This window comes from Drosophila miranda, chromosome XR (assembly GCF_003369915.1).
Source record: "Drosophila miranda strain MSH22 chromosome XR, D.miranda_PacBio2.1, whole genome shotgun sequence".
Classification (NCBI taxonomy): Eukaryota; Metazoa; Arthropoda; class Insecta; order Diptera; family Drosophilidae; genus Drosophila; species Drosophila miranda.
The window spans coordinates 7,058,226-7,074,658 of NC_046674.1; the positions used below are offsets into that span (position 1 = coordinate 7,058,226).

The 16,433-nt window shown below is 44.9% G+C and overlaps 5 protein-coding genes and 1 long non-coding RNA gene across 9 annotated transcripts; 3 read left to right on the forward strand and 3 right to left on the reverse strand.

Annotated features, from left to right (window-relative positions):
• Positions 1-41: 41 nt before the first annotated feature.
• Positions 42-1,797, reverse strand: LOC108151903 (trafficking protein particle complex subunit 12). Its single transcript, XM_017280812.2, has 4 exons — positions 1,448-1,797; positions 807-1,391; positions 570-745; positions 42-511 (listed from the first exon to the last, which is right to left on the reverse strand). Exons 1-4 carry the CDS (start codon positions 1,757-1,759, stop codon positions 130-132), a joined length of 1,455 nt encoding a protein of 484 aa, XP_017136301.1. The 5' UTR covers positions 1,760-1,797; the 3' UTR covers positions 42-129.
• A 107-nt stretch (positions 1,798-1,904) lies between these two features.
• LOC108151906 lies at positions 1,905-3,148 on the forward strand. 2 transcript variants are annotated; one of them, XM_017280816.2, is made up of 4 exons: positions 1,905-2,015; positions 2,080-2,183; positions 2,247-2,415; positions 2,474-3,148. In XM_017280816.2, exons 1-4 carry the CDS (start codon positions 1,997-1,999, stop codon positions 2,959-2,961), a joined length of 780 nt encoding a protein of 259 aa, XP_017136305.1. In that variant the 5' UTR covers positions 1,905-1,996; the 3' UTR covers positions 2,962-3,148. The 2 variants fall into 2 exon arrangements, with proteins under 2 accessions (XP_017136305.1, XP_017136306.1); XM_017280817.2 differs by having other exon boundaries at positions 2,250-2,415.
• A 14-nt stretch (positions 3,149-3,162) lies between these two features.
• Positions 3,163-6,399, reverse strand: LOC108151904 (homeobox protein SIX6). The gene is made up of 4 exons (XM_017280814.2): positions 5,841-6,399; positions 4,658-5,061; positions 4,076-4,593; positions 3,163-3,451 (listed from the first exon to the last, which is right to left on the reverse strand). The coding sequence occupies exons 1-4, from the start codon at positions 5,998-6,000 to the stop codon at positions 3,346-3,348; spliced, it is 1,188 nt and encodes a 395-aa protein (XP_017136303.1). The 5' UTR covers positions 6,001-6,399; the 3' UTR covers positions 3,163-3,345.
• A 1,876-nt stretch (positions 6,400-8,275) lies between these two features.
• Positions 8,276-8,956, forward strand: LOC117186199. The gene is made up of 2 exons (XR_004471322.1): positions 8,276-8,811; positions 8,887-8,956. It is a non-coding gene; the product is annotated as an uncharacterized LOC117186199 (long non-coding RNA).
• A 3,016-nt stretch (positions 8,957-11,972) lies between these two features.
• LOC108152837 lies at positions 11,973-13,285 on the reverse strand. The gene has a single exon (XM_017282442.2). The coding sequence runs from the start codon at positions 13,095-13,097 to the stop codon at positions 12,048-12,050; it is 1,050 nt and encodes a 349-aa protein (XP_017137931.1). The 5' UTR covers positions 13,098-13,285; the 3' UTR covers positions 11,973-12,047.
• A 702-nt stretch (positions 13,286-13,987) lies between these two features.
• LOC108152838 (hydroxyacylglutathione hydrolase, mitochondrial) lies at positions 13,988-15,413 on the forward strand. Of its 3 annotated transcripts, none has more exons than XM_017282446.2 (2): positions 13,988-14,076; positions 14,499-15,413. In XM_017282446.2, exon 2 carries the CDS (start codon positions 14,531-14,533, stop codon positions 15,344-15,346), a length of 816 nt encoding a protein of 271 aa, XP_017137935.1. In that variant the 5' UTR covers positions 13,988-14,076; positions 14,499-14,530; the 3' UTR covers positions 15,347-15,413. The 3 variants fall into 3 exon arrangements, with proteins under 3 accessions (XP_017137935.1, XP_017137933.1, XP_017137934.1); XM_017282444.2 differs by having other exon boundaries at positions 14,028-14,332; XM_017282445.2 differs by having other exon boundaries at positions 14,030-14,221.
• The last annotated feature ends 1,020 nt before the right edge of the window (positions 15,414-16,433 follow it).

Sequence of the window (16,433 nt, forward strand, 5' to 3'; positions counted from 1 at the left end):
TTTTTTACATATCGATTGCACAAACCAAGGATGGACTTGAATAATACTGAACAACACAAGATATCTTGTGAAATTTTATTCTAAGGGTGTTGGAATGTGTGTAACAAAAATAAATAAGTTACTCTATATTTAGTTGATCGTCTGCAATTTAAGGCAAATTTCTATGCTAATATTGAGATCTGGCTTGTATCTGTTGATCAACCGCAGCAAGTTGAACTTTTTCGCCTTCGAGTTGTTGGACTCCAGCTCGTACAAAGTCGACAGATTAACCAGCAGGCTCTCGTTCAGGGATCTCTGGGGATTCTGGTTAATGGCATGCTCATACAGATTAATGGCATCCTTGAGCTTCCCAGCGTACAGCAGGCACACTCCCATGTTGTTCAGGATCAACGTATTGCCAGAATCCAAGTGCAAAGCCTTTTGAAATATGAGGTACGCTTCGGGAAAATCGTTTTTGGCCACTGCTATAAGGCCCTTGTCCATAAGGTCCCTTAGATCAGGCGCAGAGTTCCTGTAAAAGGAGTATAATCAGAATGCATTCATCCATCTATGAAATATTCAAAGCTTACATTTCTCGCAGTCGCCGGGAGACGGCAAACTTTTGCTCCGCCCCAAAGATATCACCGATTTGCAAATAGATGCGACCCCAGGCCGAGTACAGAGATCGCTGGTCGTCCTTGCTCAGGTTCGAGCGTTTCAGCAGGGTTCCATCCATTATATCATCAATCATACTGAATTTCTTCATCTACACGTGGGGGTATCATTAAATTATAAATTTATGTTCCATGTAAGCCCTTGGGACTTACCATCAGGCCACAGTTTATAATGGAATGCAAGACCCTCTCGCACCGCTTTTGCCAGAACTGCTCGGCCGTCTTGTTTGGCAGCTGTATATAATGCTGCTTGATCTCATTGCTGGTCACATGCAGTTCCGACAGCCTGTCCAGGGCTAAGTGGGGCTTTCCCATGTAAATGGGCAGCTCGGCGAGTAGCAGGCGGAACGAGAAGCACGCTATGGATCCACTTTTTCCATTGTACATTTCGGGATAGAAATCGTAGAACACATCCGGTGCTGTGAGCTGTCCAAAGGGTTCCGCTTCGGTCTGCAGCAGCTCGAATTCGCCCAGCTTGGCCAGCAGCGCCAGGCGAGTGAACCACAGCTGCAGCGAGTGAGGGGAATGCTTGGCTGGCTGTCCAGCACGTCCATAGCCCTGGCCATAGACCGTCAAAAGTCGGCCAGTTAAATTGACTGCCGTGCGGAGGCAGCCAGCATGGATTAGGTTCCTCAGGCCCCGCTCGTCTTGGGTGACATCGTCCACGCCTAGGATCTTCCGGTTCGCCAATTCAGCTTCTCCAAGGTGCTGGGTCACTGCCACACTGATGGGATCGGGCTGAAATAGGTGGTAATAAGATGGAAAGCTCTAACAAGATTCTGTATCTCACCGACCAGGTCGTGTTGTAGGTGTATGCCAGGCATAATCAATTTACTGTGGTCATTTTCGCGGGGCAGCTCCCACAAATTACGGACCTCTTCGGTAACTTTGATGGGCTCCTCTAGCTCAGGTGTTTCCACAAATTCGGGAGGTTGAAAGAAACCTGTGAATGTGTTTGACAACATATTGTTGCTGGTACCGCTGCTGGTGCCACTGACAATACTTTCTGCTGGTATCTCCTTGGACTTGGGCTTATTCGTCAGCTCATCAAAAAAACTAGGTGGATCATTAGCAAAGTATTCGCTAAGATTAGATTTACTTGACATTTCTTTCGCGTTTCCTATACTGATTTGCTGGTATGTTTCTGGTATTTCGAGCAATAATACCAGCAAAAACAGCCAACTATTAGAATATGGCCAAAACAATATCGATAGTATCATGATAGTAGCAAAACCATAACAGCGATACTATCGATAGTGCCCTCGGTGGCCTGACACCTCTAATTTCAACAATAAACAACAAAAAAACAAACAAACAATCAAAACAAAAACCTTTCTCAGAACATGCCTTCAAAAAAAACCAGTTAGTGTATACGCAGAACACCTAAGATTAATCAGGAATAAATATTTTGTATGTATATTCGCAGCAAAACCAATTAAATGGCATCGGAAAGTTACATCCATTAAGAAATGGAATGATGAGGAAATAAAATCTATGCTAACATACATCTCTAGGCACGGCAATATCGAGGTAACCATTATCCTCAACCGATTCAGACTTGAGCTTTTGAAAACGACAACAATCATTTCATAGAAGCCCACGGCAAGAAAGTACTACACGAAACTGATAGAGGAAACCAAGATAAGCGGCTCTTGGAACACATTTAAATGCAAGCTGAGATATCTAAAGGGTACTCTACAGAAGGCCAACACCTGGATGAAGACGAAAGGAACAGAGGTTGATGATCCCGTCAGAGTTAGAGGTAAACTTATTACTTACCAAAAATGCTTTTTGTGATAACAATTTGCAAATGTTTGCAGAGACCTTGCTGCAATTGTGCCCGCACTATGATCAGCTGGTTGACATGTTTGGCGCCGATTTCAATTTTGAATCTTCCATGAGCAATAGCGCGTGGAACACCGACTTCAACCATCCGCGCGCATCGATATTCAGCAACGACGACTTCCTCAATGAGGAGTATCTGGAATCCGAAACCGAATCATCAGTGGATCCAATTGACTGCACTGATTCCTTATACGAGACTGAGCTGCAGAATCACCAAAGTAGAATCGAGGAAAAGACCCTGGACGGTTGCCCTGATGCCAAAAATATCGATGAGCTGGACTTTAAGGAAGCCATTCTGCGGTTGGAGGTGGAGAAATTCCACTGGCTCAAAGAGAAGGAGCTGAGAAGAATGAAGTTTGAGGAGAAGAAATTGGAAACAGCCGTTGAGCTGAGAAAGCTCGAACTGGAGCAGGAGGAAAGAATCGCGCTGTATGAAATCAAAATGAAATATAAGGATAAATAGACCCCAATTTCAGACCTCCCCCATGCTATAAGTATTACTAGGGCAGGCATGTGTAAATATAAGACTAGCTTTGTGGCAATACACACAATACTTACTGCCTCTATCGTTCCACTATGTACGCTTAAAATAAATTAAAAAAACATATTTATAAACTATTCTGGAATTCGGATTTATTAATCTATTGCAATTATACTCGTACAATTCATTCATTTTACTTATTAGGTTTTATTGTACAATACATAGAGCAAAAAAAAAGATTATTCTAAAGCTACAGATTATGATGCCATTTGATGACCAGTTTTTCATTTGCTTTTGGTTTTTTTAAACATAAAAACGCCGTATTTACAAAACAATGGAACGAGCCCCCTCCGAATGGTTCAAAGTTTATTGCCCATTGAAAATCGTCTCGGGATAATAGCTGGGGGCGTTGAACATGCGCGGGAAGCCATTCCCATCCAACTGGCCCACTGGCAGCACCGACATAATATCACTGCAAAGAACGAAAAGGAAAGGGAATATATAGTTGGTACGCACATACAAGCACACAAAAATAAAAAAGGGAAACACATTTAGTCCACTTGCTGGTGAAGAGAAGTGCGAGAGTGAGTGCTGCAATTTGACGCCCAGGGAGAAGGCGATCAGCCAGCGGGGAGTCGACGGAGCGGTGCGGCACATGCTACACGCATGCGCTGCGTTAGGGTCACGTCCCGTCCCCTAGCCTCTATAAATATGCACAGGACAGGCCATGGACCCATGGACCCATGGACCCATGGACCCATGGAAGGAGCTGAGCTAAGCTAAGGGCAAAATTGGACATAAAACACGCTCAAGTGGCATTTTCGGTCCAGAGTACAGAACTGGACGCGCAAGTGTTTTACGGTCACTTACGAGTACAAACGATTTTTAATGCCAATTTCCAAAACAATTGATTATATTTTGTTCCCAGTTTTCCCATTTCTTCTGGGTGGAACATACTCAAGTGTTGAATGAATTGTTTTACGAGTTATGTGGAAATGGAATGGAATGGAAGGGAAAGGAAAGGCTCCATGTATGTACCCTATGACAGGGCAGAAATGCAACAGATTCAAATAGAACTAATTCCATATCAACTTACGATCGTTGCTGGGGCGTACGGTCCCGTTGCCGGCGGTTCTTGAACCAATTGGAGACCTGGGTGAGCGTTAGGCCCGTCTTCTTGGCCAGCGTTTTCTTCTCATCGGGCGTGGGATAGCGATTGGTCAGATAGCAATCCTTCAGGGCATTCCTCGATTTCTCCTTGAAGCAATAGACAGTCTCCTCGCCATCCCATATTGTTTTGGGCAGGGGGTATTTCTTTCTCAGGCGATACTTGTCAACCGCTCCCAGGGGACGACCGCGTACCTTTTCGGCCTCTTTGTAGTGGGCCTTGAACCAGAGATTCTGCAGATCCACATGGTATTTGATGGAGAAGCAGTGCGTCTCCAGTAGGTTGTAGAGTTCGTGGAATTGTCCCAGATTGTAGGCGACCATGGCGCGGGCCCGCAGCACACTCTCGTTGGTCTTGAAGAATTCGCTGGGCGGCAGGCTGCACAGGAAGGTGGTTAGCTTCTCGATGTCGCCCTTCTGCTGCAGGGCCTCACACATGCATTGGATCTGGGGATGGGTACAAAATGATGATTACCCGAAAGCCTCCTCATAGAAACGTTCAAGTCCTCACCTGGTCTGTGGAGAACTGCAGCATTTTGGCATCGATGGGGAAGTTGCCCACGGCGGACATGTTGTGGCCAGCCGTTAGATTCGATATGAGGTGTCCCCCGGTGCCCGGATTGCCACCCAGACCGCCGGCACCACCTCTCTGGAGACCGGCGCACAGGGAGTCCGTCTTCGTATTGCCATTGAGATCGCCCAGAGGGCCGCCACTGACGCCATTCTCGAACATAATGCTATTCAGAGTGGGGTAGTGTGTGGGCGTGGTCGAGGCCGTGGGCGGTGGGGACTTGTCATAATCGTTGGTAATATCCTGAAAGCGGCGCTCCAGCAGATGATCCTTCTCCGCGGCCTCGTAAGGCCCAAACTTATCCAACTGCAAGACGGTCTTGCACGAGAGGTTGCCGCGATAGCCTGTTCGGGAGGGGGAAGCGAAATCATGCGGAGAAATTAGCTCTTTTGTCGTTCGTTCTCACGTGCCATTTCGGTGGGCTGGTCGGTAACCCCCCCCCCCCCCCCCCCCCCCCCCCCCCCCCCCCTTCACACCCCAGCCCACCCCAGAGCCCCACACATTTGGATGTGACTAATCATCAAATAGCCGACCAAAACGATCGTTGTCTTTCGACACCTTCGGACGGTGACGGAGACGGGGACGGGGACTGTATATCATATCGAGACCAGAAAGAGACATCAAGCAAATAAATAAATCCGATATGTGTACATAAATGTAAGTGCATATATGCCAAAGAAATATGTATGTGCATGCAAACATATACAAATATGTAATACATAATGCATTTGATGGTACATTGGTTTAGGCCACAAAAATGGGCTATGAATCAACGAATTCTGGATGGCCTACAGCCTAGAGCCTACAGCCAGCAAAGAATATAAACTTTTAGAGAAGGAAATGATTTGAAAAACTAAAAACAAATGGGAGCCCACCCATATGCCCATATTAATGGTATCATTATTGGAGTGCATATACCAACGTCATCTTCTGTTCTATAAAACCCACTTGTGCACTACATGCAGTCCTCAAAACTTTTGTAATATTCAGCAAATTGAGTAGTCCAGGCATTAATTGTTTATGCAGCGCCTCATTGACGCCTCTGCCTACATAGGGTAATACGATATTGGCCGTCTCTGGTTTTCCGCACTGATCTGATAGGACTGGACATTGTATAACTAACCGGGATTTGGCAGGAAGAGCGATCCGTAGGCCATGGGAGAGCTGAGATTATCCTGTTGCGCCGCCGAATGGTCCGATGAAGTGCCGCCGGAACTGGTCGAGTCCAGGTCCCCGCTTATGGACGCTGACAGATTGTTTGTATCCATATTTTTCTCAAACATTACGCTAGTTTTCTATTAATTTGGTTTGCGTATGATAACTTTTCACTTTTGGGGTGACTATGGGGTTTTTCGGGCTATCAATTAAAGCACTTGATTGATTTTCATTAATTCATAATTTTGTAATATTTAGTATTTAAATACTTTAAACTTAAAAAAATATTCACTTTGCATTTGTATCAATTTTCTATTGATTTTCTTTATACTCTTTTATTTTTTGCTTGTGCAAAGAACTATGGGATTTCGTTTGGGGAGATCCGTTCTCTCCTGACCGTCTTGACGCGTTCGCTGTTCAAAATCAAATGAAATGCAAGCGGAAGAAGCCGTGCATGGGGAATCCCAGGCCAGGCCAAGGCAGGCAGGCTGTGTGCTCCGTTCCATTGCCATTCGGTTCGTGTTCGGGTTCGAGTTCGGGGCTGCAGAGCGCTGACTGGTTGTTGAGCAGGCCAATTTAAGGGTGGATTGCCTGTGCCGTTATCCTCGGCGTAAGAGGGCGTAACCTTCGGGCAGCCATTTTGTCGTTTGCCAAACTGTTTCTCTGTGTGTGTGTGTGTGTGTGTTATCTAACGGCGAAAAACATTGAATTTCATTAAGAAACAAACATCATGACCTCATTAGAACCGTGTTTAGGGGTAGGGGGGTGTACATACGTATGTATGTACATGGCATATGGTATAGGGTATCTAATGAATGCCCGTGTGCAGTTTCTTAGAATTTACATCAAATTTCTATGACATTGCTTAATTTTGGCACCGAGTTTCTGGCTGTGTTTTGCCGTATTTTTTGCATATAAAATGCAAGATATATCCACGAGTGGAGTATATAAAGTCGAGTTTCTGTCTCTGTCTCCGTCTCCGTCTCTGTCTCGGTCCCAGACCCAGACTCAATGCAATTTGATTCCCAGGCGGAGGCTGGGATCGGGAAAAGAATGCTCGCTACTTGCTACTTGCTGCTTGCTGCTCGCTGCTCGATGCTCGATGAGGCTCTGCCTCTGCCTTTGGCTGCTCATCTAATGGGATCAAATTTCAATTACAAAATTCCTCCTCTCCTCCACTGCTGCATGCAACACGAAATGGTGCGATAAAGTAAAATGAAATAAAACTGACATGGACACAAAGGTGACAATCCATCCACAAAAAGGCTAAACAATTGCGCTGCCCCTGCCGTTGCCGTTGCCCCCAGGAACACAGAACACACAGACACACAAAGCCATACAGAAACAGGAGCACTTTTCCAGTTGTTGCTGCTGAAGGGAATTCATTAGGCATCAAATTAGGAGGGTTGACAATTTCGTCACACTCGACGCAACGGAGTCCCAGGTCTCAGGTCTCAGGTCCCTGGTCCCAGAGCACAGAGCACAGATTTGTCACAGGCACAGGCCGGGGGGGGGAGAAGGGGATGCTCTGAGCCCTGGCCTTTTCACATTGCGTGATCATCGATTCGCGGGACGGGGGAGAGGGGGGGGGCAGAGATTACTGCAGGTGTCGATACCGATTACAGATTACTAATTTCGATATTTGAGCTTTTGTTGCTGCCTGGCAACACCCCCCGGGCTGGGGTGGGCGAGGTGTGCCCTCTAATTGACCGCAGGAAAAGGATTGTGAATTGTAATCGCATCCCGGCTAATTCCATTATTAAAATCACGTGTCAGGACTTACGGGCCGTCGCGACGGCAGAGCTGACGGCCGGAATCCACCCAAAGCTTTTTGCATTATAATTATTATTTTCGCTTTGTTTCGTTCTGGACTCCCTTTGGGCTCTGGGCTCTGGGCTTTGGCCTGAATGGAAATGCGTCTTTTGGTTCGTTCCCACACTATCGTGTTTGGCTGAGCCAAGCAGATTTTTTCCTTCGAGTGTGTTTGGTGTCTGCTTCCTAAATACTGCAAGCGCATGCATGCAAATTGTCTCGCAACAAATAAATGGACTTGAAACAATTTAAATGCACTCCGAAATCGCGGACAAAGATAAGAGAATAGTCGTGGATACGATAAGATTCACATGGAACGAAGAACTGCGCTTAAAACAAATACACTGGCATATTGGCTGTTCTATCCATCGATACACAAGGTTATTGAAAAGGTACATATATAAAAGGATTTTCATTATTTTCATAAATTAAGCCCATACTTGGTGGCCCATGCGGCACCGGATCCCACGCAGACGCGCAGCTTTCCTCCTGCCCAGCCGACCGAGGGGCGCTGCCGCATGTATGTACATGAAAAGAACTATAGATGTTCGAGAAAAATTCGAAACATCGAAAAACTCGATGATTTGAATTTGATACTGATTTATTCATTCCCAAAACGAAATTATAGAAAGTAGGATAAATATTTGTGTCTAGAAAATTTTCCAAATTATTTCCAAACAATGGCAATTAAACGCAAAGTCCCCAGGAGTAAGCCCCGCAGCTCTGTTGTCGCACGCCGTGTCAAAAAACCCAACCCAGTACGTCTTCGCAGTCTGGGGGATCTGAAGGAGTCGGAAATGATTAAAGTGACATCCGCTCTGAATGCAGCAGTCAATCTGGCATCGGCGGAGGATAATTTGAAGAAGAACTCGGATTCGCCATACTGCCTGCCCGACGATGCTGAAATGTAGCGGAGAAAAAAGAAGATGGAGCGCGGCTACGTGGACAGCGGCTTCGAGCACACAGCACTTGTTACTCTCTCAGAGGTTCCGGTCCGACGTCGAAGTCGTAGTGCTACCACTGCCACCATCGATGCTGGCAGCAACTGTCGCATCTGCGGTCGTCCCATGCCTGAATAAAGGTAGAGGAACTGTCGCCGTACAAACCTCCAGAAATTGTTTGCTATGGTAAGTACATACATATTTATAAGTGCCTATTGTAGAAATTGTACAGCTAATAGCCATAATTTCCTTGGTTTTCAGGTGGCCATCAAGCTTTGCGTACTTGTAGTTGTTCCGAATAGAAGTGAAATATACTTAAGTTGAATTATAATTATTCGTGTGTACTTACCTGTAGAAACTCATAGATCCGCCCTCCTACAAACAGGCAATAATCGGCAATGACTGCACCATCAAGTGGCCCATGCCAGGCAGAAACGCAGGAGACCGAGGGGCGCTGCCGCATGGCGAGTGACGCGAACCGAACCAAACTGAAATATAGAAATATATAGCAGCTAACCTAACTGAAAGAGCTAAGCATGCATTCTAAATTGCAAATACTAATGCTTACTACGAGAAAGGTATGCTAGCTATTTTAGAAGAGGAAGGAATTAGTAGTTGATATTATATAGAGCCTAAGACCCTAAGCCGTTCATGCAGGGATTAATTCGAGCTACAAAGCGGAAGGCATAAAGGTACATAGTTTCTAGTGGATCTAATAGGAATCGTGAGGTAAGGGCCATCTCAACGTGTTGCCCTTGATCAAGTTGTGCATAGAAATCACACCAAACATTTTTCTGCGATTAACTAAGGATGGGAAGGTTTATTAAGAGAAGAGCTGTATATTTAGTCAAGAGGAAAATATCACACTTTCATTCCAGTTGCCGCCACGCAAAGCAGGAAGTTTTTCTGGACTGATTCTAGACGGTCCTGGTGTACCAGAAACAAGTGAAGTATTCTACAACTTTAATATCAAAATAAGACAGAACTTTAAAGATATTTTGCTGGCACGAAATCGTGATTATACTATTTAATTTGTATCTACATAAATTCCTTATTTTTATTTACTTTCTTGCATTAATAATGAGGCATCCTTTCCTGCCATTTCATTCTGGCAGTACTTATCTTAATCCATACATCCTTTGGCTACTTCCATGCTCAATACCTAATGTTCGTCTCTTATTTCAGGACAGTTCCAACTTATTGCATCACTCAGCATTCCATTGTATGCAATGACCCCCTCGCAAGTACCTGGAAGTCTCGAAACACTTGGGCTATAATCTGCAACTATTACTCAATTTCCCATGCGAAAATCCCTAAAGTTCCTCTCAAATTTGTATATTTACTCATAACTTCTTGCATAACCATTTGCGGCTGGTCAACCCATCGTTTTCCCATTGTGTTCTACTATTGTGCCCATAGACATAGACGACTGGCCACAAATTGCTTAACTTCTCGCAAAGATCCAGACAGACAGACAGCACAGAAGAGAACCCACTGATATTTAGCAAACGTCATGGTATTAGGATTGTTGCGAAGAACCTGCCCGGTTAATCCTACAATTCCAGTTCACAGACCAGACAGCCAGAGAATAGAATGGAAAATAGAGCAGCAGCCCAGAAAACAGCTTAACAGCTGTAATCTTGAAATTCCGAACAAAACGTTTTGTAAAGTGTCCCGGGATGTTGTCACCTTGTCGTCACGTTGTTCCTTTCCCAGTCCCCGGCCCCGACCCCGACCCCGACCCCGACCACGTCCCCGTTTGCTCCCATTCATGAATGCAGTCTGCACGGATGCCCTTATCCGTCTGTCGATCACACAATAATGGGCAAACCGAGGTATAATACGCGAGTCTGTACTGGTGACTGGTAGGCGGGTCGTCGGAGCCCTCAGACCCAGAGGTTTCTATATTGCGTCTGAAGAGGGTGAATGATTTTCGCACCTTGTGTTTCGATTGTTGGATTGGACATGTCGTGGGCATTACTGAAAAACGATATTATGTATTTATAGAGTTATTGTGACATTCCAATTAATAATCATCGGTTTGCACTGATCAGCCACGAAGAAAATAAGACAAATCAATCAATGCTGCAGGAGGCTCATTAATTTCAAACATATGTCGAGATACAAAAAATTTTCACAGCTAATTGGGGGCAGAGGCAGAGGCAGAGGCAGAGGCAGAGTTCCCCGTTTCGTTTCCCCCATTCCGAAAACCAAAAGGGGTGCGATGGGATGGGATGGGATGGCATGGGATCGGATCGGATCGGGTGGGGGTGCATGTGCATGTGTAAGACGATCCTTTGACGGCAACTAGCCACCTCATTATTCTCATTAATGAAAACTTCGTGCCGTGCGGGTTCTCTTCTTACCGCAAAGCAACTATAAATCAAATAAACACACAGTCTTTTCTTAGGTTTTCCTCCTCCAGCTACATATTTGCGCCTTATACCTGAGCTTTTCCATTCCATTGATACCGTTGATTCCATTTCTGATATTTCTTTTCCAGATTTGAATATGATAATTGGTTGGAAGTAAGCAATCCTGAATAAGATTCCGATTCCGTGGAAAAGTGAAACTTAACTGGAAAAAGGTAACCGAACGCCTTGATAGCCATCGGTTTTTGTAGATCAGTTTTATTGATTCTATTTTGAGTGCAGACAAGGCAAAATTCTTTGGAAAATGGCACAGTGAAAATGGGAAATGGAGAAATGGTTGAATGGGCGAATGGGCGAATGGAAAAGGATAATCAAGAGATGGAATCATTCATATTTCGGGTACACAGATGCTACTTTGAAATGCCATAGATCCATGGCCTGCAGATCCATAACTGGTTCTGGTTGAAGCCTGCCTTTGATTGACCATCGAATAGAGTTGTAAAATCATAAACCCAAATAAAACTCTCGCGGGACACAATTAGTATACGTTTTTTATGATTTTATTTTAGACATATGCTTCCCCCCTGTCGTCCTGGTGGACCGACCACAAAATGAGCAAATAAATCATAAATGTTTCATTCGCCGTAATTGAGCCTCGCCTCGCCTCGTCTCCGCACAAACACCCTTAAGTCCCACAATGGACTGGCGCGGAGGGGGTGAGGCGGTGCTGGCTGTCGCTATGGCCACAGCTACGGTGCTGTGGAACAAGAAAACAAGAAAAACAATGTAATCCGATCCAGGTTCGGAATGTGCGTAATTTTGTGTGTAATCCTGTAGAGGGAGATGGGAAGGGCGGGAATGAGAAGGATATGTACATGTACCCCAAAGTCCGTTACGGGGGTTGGTTGCTGCGCCAGGCCAGGCTCCGCCCACCTACCCCTGAAACGTCTGGCAATGAAACACACGCACAGGGAATGAAACGGAAAACTGAACACAATTTAATGGAATTTAAAATACAATTTAACATAAGAACATGGAAACATGGAAAAATCAAACATCTTTGGATAATCGTCGGGCAAGGCGGTTGTTGACATCGACCAGTCGAATGCTCCCGCATACAGTGGCCAGGGGCTTTAGGAAATGTCCGAGGCCGTCACCCAAAGGCTCCGTAATGTCACGCATGGAGCAGAGGATGTTGTACGCAAAGATCAAAGGCGGCTGCAGGAAACCATTGAAGAGCGTGGTCAGCACGGGCTTCAGCAGGTAGTCGGAGGTCAAGTGCAACAGGCCCACAATGAGGGTGTTGACCAGGGAGTAGAGAACGAATCGGTAGCCCTGTAGAATGAAGGCCACCACAAAGGCCACGGCGATGTGGAGGAGTCCGAACAGCTCCGCCCAGAAGTGGGTGGCGTAGGTGGTGGCCCGGTCGGCCAGGACAATGGCATTGATCCTGGGATGGGTGTCCGTGGTGGTCAGGTAATCTGCACAGCCGTGCTCGAACGGATAGATACCGATGCAGGTGTGACGCGACTCCTCCTTCTTGTTCCAGTTCGGCTCGGGCAGATCGTCGATAATGCTGTGCGAGTGCTGCGGCTGACACTTGCACATGTTGTCCAAGGCGTACATCAGGCGGTTGACAAGGCCTGCATTCATAGGATGCGCCTGGGATGCCTTGTTCAACTTTGCCCTCTGGGGGACTCTGGCACGACCACGAAGGGGAACAAAGACGCGGGGGCGCCTCTTCGAATAGCGCTCGAACTCAATGCGCTCCGGCTTTTCCTTCCCGGTGCCCAGCAATAATTTCTCTGGTTCTGCCCGCATCTTGTACAAAGCGGACGGGGAGCTGTGGTCCGAAATTGTGGTCCCGGTTGTCTCTGCCAGTCGATCATTTTTGAACGCGTTGTATTGGGTCTTGATCTTGACATTTTGGAAAATGTCAGATTCGCTGGACATTTCCATGCGGGGGCGGACCTTCCTGAGTGGAGACTGTATTTTGGCTGTCACACCCACGTGATGGACTCCAATCAACATGGATTTTGAGTTGGTGCAATCTAATTCGGTTGATTCGGACATTTTGCTATTCAAGCTGCTGACAACCATTCAAAACTAACTGACAAATCGATTTCGATATTGTTATCGTCTGGCAGGAATTGAAAAGAGAGGGTGACGACTCTGTCAATATGAAATGATTTTTAGTTCTGTGCCGGAGAATAGGAGAATTATTTCAAAACAACAATCAACAAATTCGGATCTAGGCTCTAAACTTGATATGTTCAAACTAAAAAATACAGGTATGTAACTGCCGAAATTGGCCACTAACAGCAAATAAATACTACCCATCGATAATTAGAATCGCGGGAATATCCAATCCAGTGTGACCGTTTACGGTATTATATTCTTTTTGGTATATTTTGAAGTCGAAATGGAGTATCTTTGTGTATTTCGGTATTCACTGGTATATTTTACCATTTTATAGCGTATAGAAACTCAGGTTTTTTAAATTTTTGCCCTTGTGCTTCCATTGTATTTAATTTCCAGTAGATTGTATTTATATCCTTTCAAGCAATTCCACTTTGGCGCGCAGCTTTACTCTCCAATTCATAGTATAAATACCCGGGTAGGATTTGCTCTCTTTGTCGTTGTGGGATTATGCTTTGACCTTCTTTGTTGAACCCTTATTTTATACACAATTGATTATTCGAAATTAATTCTCAATCGGATACACTCATGTGTCTGAGAACTGAAACTCTGAAGCTCAGCTCAGCTCTAATATTAAACCGAAAAGCAAAATCGAGAAGTATGCTCTCCGATCATGGACAGAAAACGGTTAACACATTGTTGACCAATGGGTTTCATAATAAACTCCACGAAAATTATGAATCTTGAAGAATTGTAGCGCAGCTCAGGTGAAGAATATCGTCGTCCTACAAGAGTAATTATTATCAATTCCGCGGTTTAACTAAAGTTTTTCACCTGTTTCAATTGAGGGGGTTAAGTGGGTTAAGTGGATAAATCCGCGGTCACATTGTGAAACTTATATATTTAACATACCGGAACTTTTCCAGAAAAAATTCACATAGTAAATACCATAAGGGGTGCCTTTTATTTATTAATCTCACCAAGCATTAGCTTAGCTAAATTTAGAACCGTTTAAATGTTTTCATCGGCTTGGCGCAGCGTGGCTACCAATATAGAAACCCAATTGACTGCCGCCTATTTCCGAGGTTCGTCCAACAAATTGCGATTGCAACTCCGGATTGCGATTCCATCTGGTGCTGGATCAATACGAAGACGATTTCTGGCTGTTCCTCCCGTCTGTCAAAGTCCCGTCAACCGTAATCTATACATACTCGTACATTTAATGTTTAATCTAATCTATGGGCCCTAAGCTTTTTTGCCATAGTCACTGTGTTTAGTTTTTGTTTTGTTTGCTTGTTGCACCTCTGTTTCCTCTATTCCCGCCATGCCATGTGCTATAACCCATTCTATGTCTTGTTTCAGTTCAGAAACTGCGTAAAGTTGGTCTTAGAGGCATGCATAGCACATTGGAGGACGTCAAGCTGGAGAGCATGCAGGTGAAAATCCTGCCGGCTCTGCAGGACAATTACATGTACTTGATTGTGGACAATAAGACGCGCGAGGCAGCTGTAGTGGATCCTGTGGACCCCGAACTGGTCATCAAGACCGTCCAAGAGGCGAATGTAACTCTCAATAAGGTGCTGACCACCCATCATCACTGGGACCATGCCGGTGGCAATGAGAAGCTCGTCAAGTTGTGGGAGAAGGAGTTGGAGGTTTATGGCGGAGACGATAGAATCGGCGCACTGAACAAAATGGTTCGCCAAGATGACAGCTTTACCATTGGCAGTTTGAACGTACGCTGCCTCTCCACTCCATGTCACACCACCGGCCACATTTGCTATCATGTGACCGCCGGCGATGGAAAAGGCGAGGGAGCTGTGTTCACTGGCGACACTCTATTCCAGGGCGGCTGTGGCCGCTTCTTCGAGGGAACCCCCGAGGAGATGTACGAGGCCCTGTGCACAAAGCTATCGGCTCTGCCGGACACCACCAAGGTCTTTTGTGGCCATGAATACACATTGCAGAACATGAGCTTTGCCCGCCACGTGGAGCCCGATAATGAGAGTATACAGCAACGCATAGAGTGGGCTAAGCTTCGACGTGCGTCTCAGGATCCCACAGTCCCCTCCACCATAGGCGAGGAGAAGATCTGGAATCCGTTTATGCGTGTCCACGAAGCATCTGTCCAGAAGCATGCCGGAGGAGCAACCGATCCCATCGTAACCATGGGAAAGTTGCGCAAGGAGAAAGATAACTTCAAAGCCTAATTGATAAATTTGAAATGTGATTATTGGATTTTTTTTTTTTGAATAAAATGGTACTGCACAATATAAATTTTTCCGGGAGCACGCACGTGCAAGATACAGCTGATGCTAGGCAGCGCAGAGCATGCTGAGGAGCAGCGGGTGTTACGTTTAAACTGAATACACTTATACACTTTTGAATACACTTATCTTCTAGCTATTGTGATATACGTGTACATTATTGCAAGTACTCTACCATGAGATGAGATGAGAAGCAGTCTTCGGAGAGAGCGAATGAGAGCATCCGTCTCGCGCCTGTTGCATGTGAAAGGAGGCACTAGCTTTCCCCATTGGAATACAGAGGCAGCAAACTGAAAAAGCCACTGTTGACGCCCCTTAATAGAATATAGGATTAAATTACTTTATAAAGGTTAACAATTTGAATATTTGAATTAATATGTAAATATTACTAAAATTGTGAATTAATTTGAAGTTGGCGCGTTACATTATGTACATATAAAGAAGCGCAATCGATAGTATCAATAGTATCGAGCCAAAACGATCTGAATTATGATCACTAGATTTAAGAGACATATGAAATAAAACGAACAAGCAAGGAACTACATCGAGCGGATTAAGGAAGGTCTTAATTGTGTAGACGGATTCCACTGGAAAACTGTTGGAGGGACTTAGCTCGTACAGACACTATGCTGTAATGCTGACCAAACATCACATTTTTGGTGCCAGCTGAATATCCAATAATGTTCTCCATACTGAAAATAAATTCCTGAACTCTCTTAAAAAAAAAAAAAAAAAAAAAAAAAAAAAACAAATGTACGAGCTAAGTTTTGGCTCGATACTATTGATACTATCGATTGCGCTTCTTTATATGTACATAATGTAACGCGCCAACTTCAAATTAATTCACAATTTTAGTAATATTTACATATTAATTCAAATATTCAAATTGTTAACCTTTATAAAGTAATTTAATCCTATATTCTATTAAGGGGCGTCAACATTCTCCCCACCTTGGAAGCTCCTTCCAACATTAAGTTCAGCCACTATACACCTAAATGGGAAAAAAGTGGACAAGATGTCGGCCAGCGTT

Coding starts and splice junctions, on each gene's coding strand:
- LOC108151903 (XM_017280812.2), bottom strand. CDS start 1,759: ATGTCAAGTAAATCTAATCTTAGCGAATACTTTGCTAATGATCCACCT. Junction 1,392..1,447: donor TACACCTACAACACGACCTG/GTCGGTGAGATA, acceptor CACCTATTTCAG/CCCGATCCCATCAGTGTGGC. Junction 512..569: donor TCCCGGCGACTGCGAGAAAT/GTAAGCTTTGAA, acceptor CTCCTTTTACAG/GAACTCTGCGCCTGATCTAA.
- LOC108151906 (XM_017280816.2), top strand. Junction 2,184..2,246: donor CTAGGCACGGCAATATCGAG/GTAACCATTATC, acceptor ATCATTTCATAG/AAGCCCACGGCAAGAAAGTA. Junction 2,416..2,473: donor TGATCCCGTCAGAGTTAGAG/GTAAACTTATTA, acceptor AAATGTTTGCAG/AGACCTTGCTGCAATTGTGC.
- LOC108151904 (XM_017280814.2), bottom strand. CDS start 6,000: ATGTTTGAGAAAAATATGGATACAAACAATCTGTCAGCGTCCATAAGC. Junction 5,062..5,840: donor GCTCTTCCTGCCAAATCCCG/GTTAGTTATACA, acceptor CCTCCCGAACAG/GCTATCGCGGCAACCTCTCG. Junction 4,594..4,657: donor TGCAGTTCTCCACAGACCAG/GTGAGGACTTGA, acceptor ACCCATCCCCAG/ATCCAATGCATGTGTGAGGC.
- LOC108152837 (XM_017282442.2), bottom strand. CDS start 13,097: ATGGTTGTCAGCAGCTTGAATAGCAAAATGTCCGAATCAACCGAATTA.
- LOC108152838 (XM_017282444.2), top strand. CDS start 14,152: ATGTTTTCATCGGCTTGGCGCAGCGTGGCTACCAATATAGAAACCCAA. Junction 14,333..14,498: donor CTGTCAAAGTCCCGTCAACC/GTAATCTATACA, acceptor GTCTTGTTTCAG/TTCAGAAACTGCGTAAAGTT.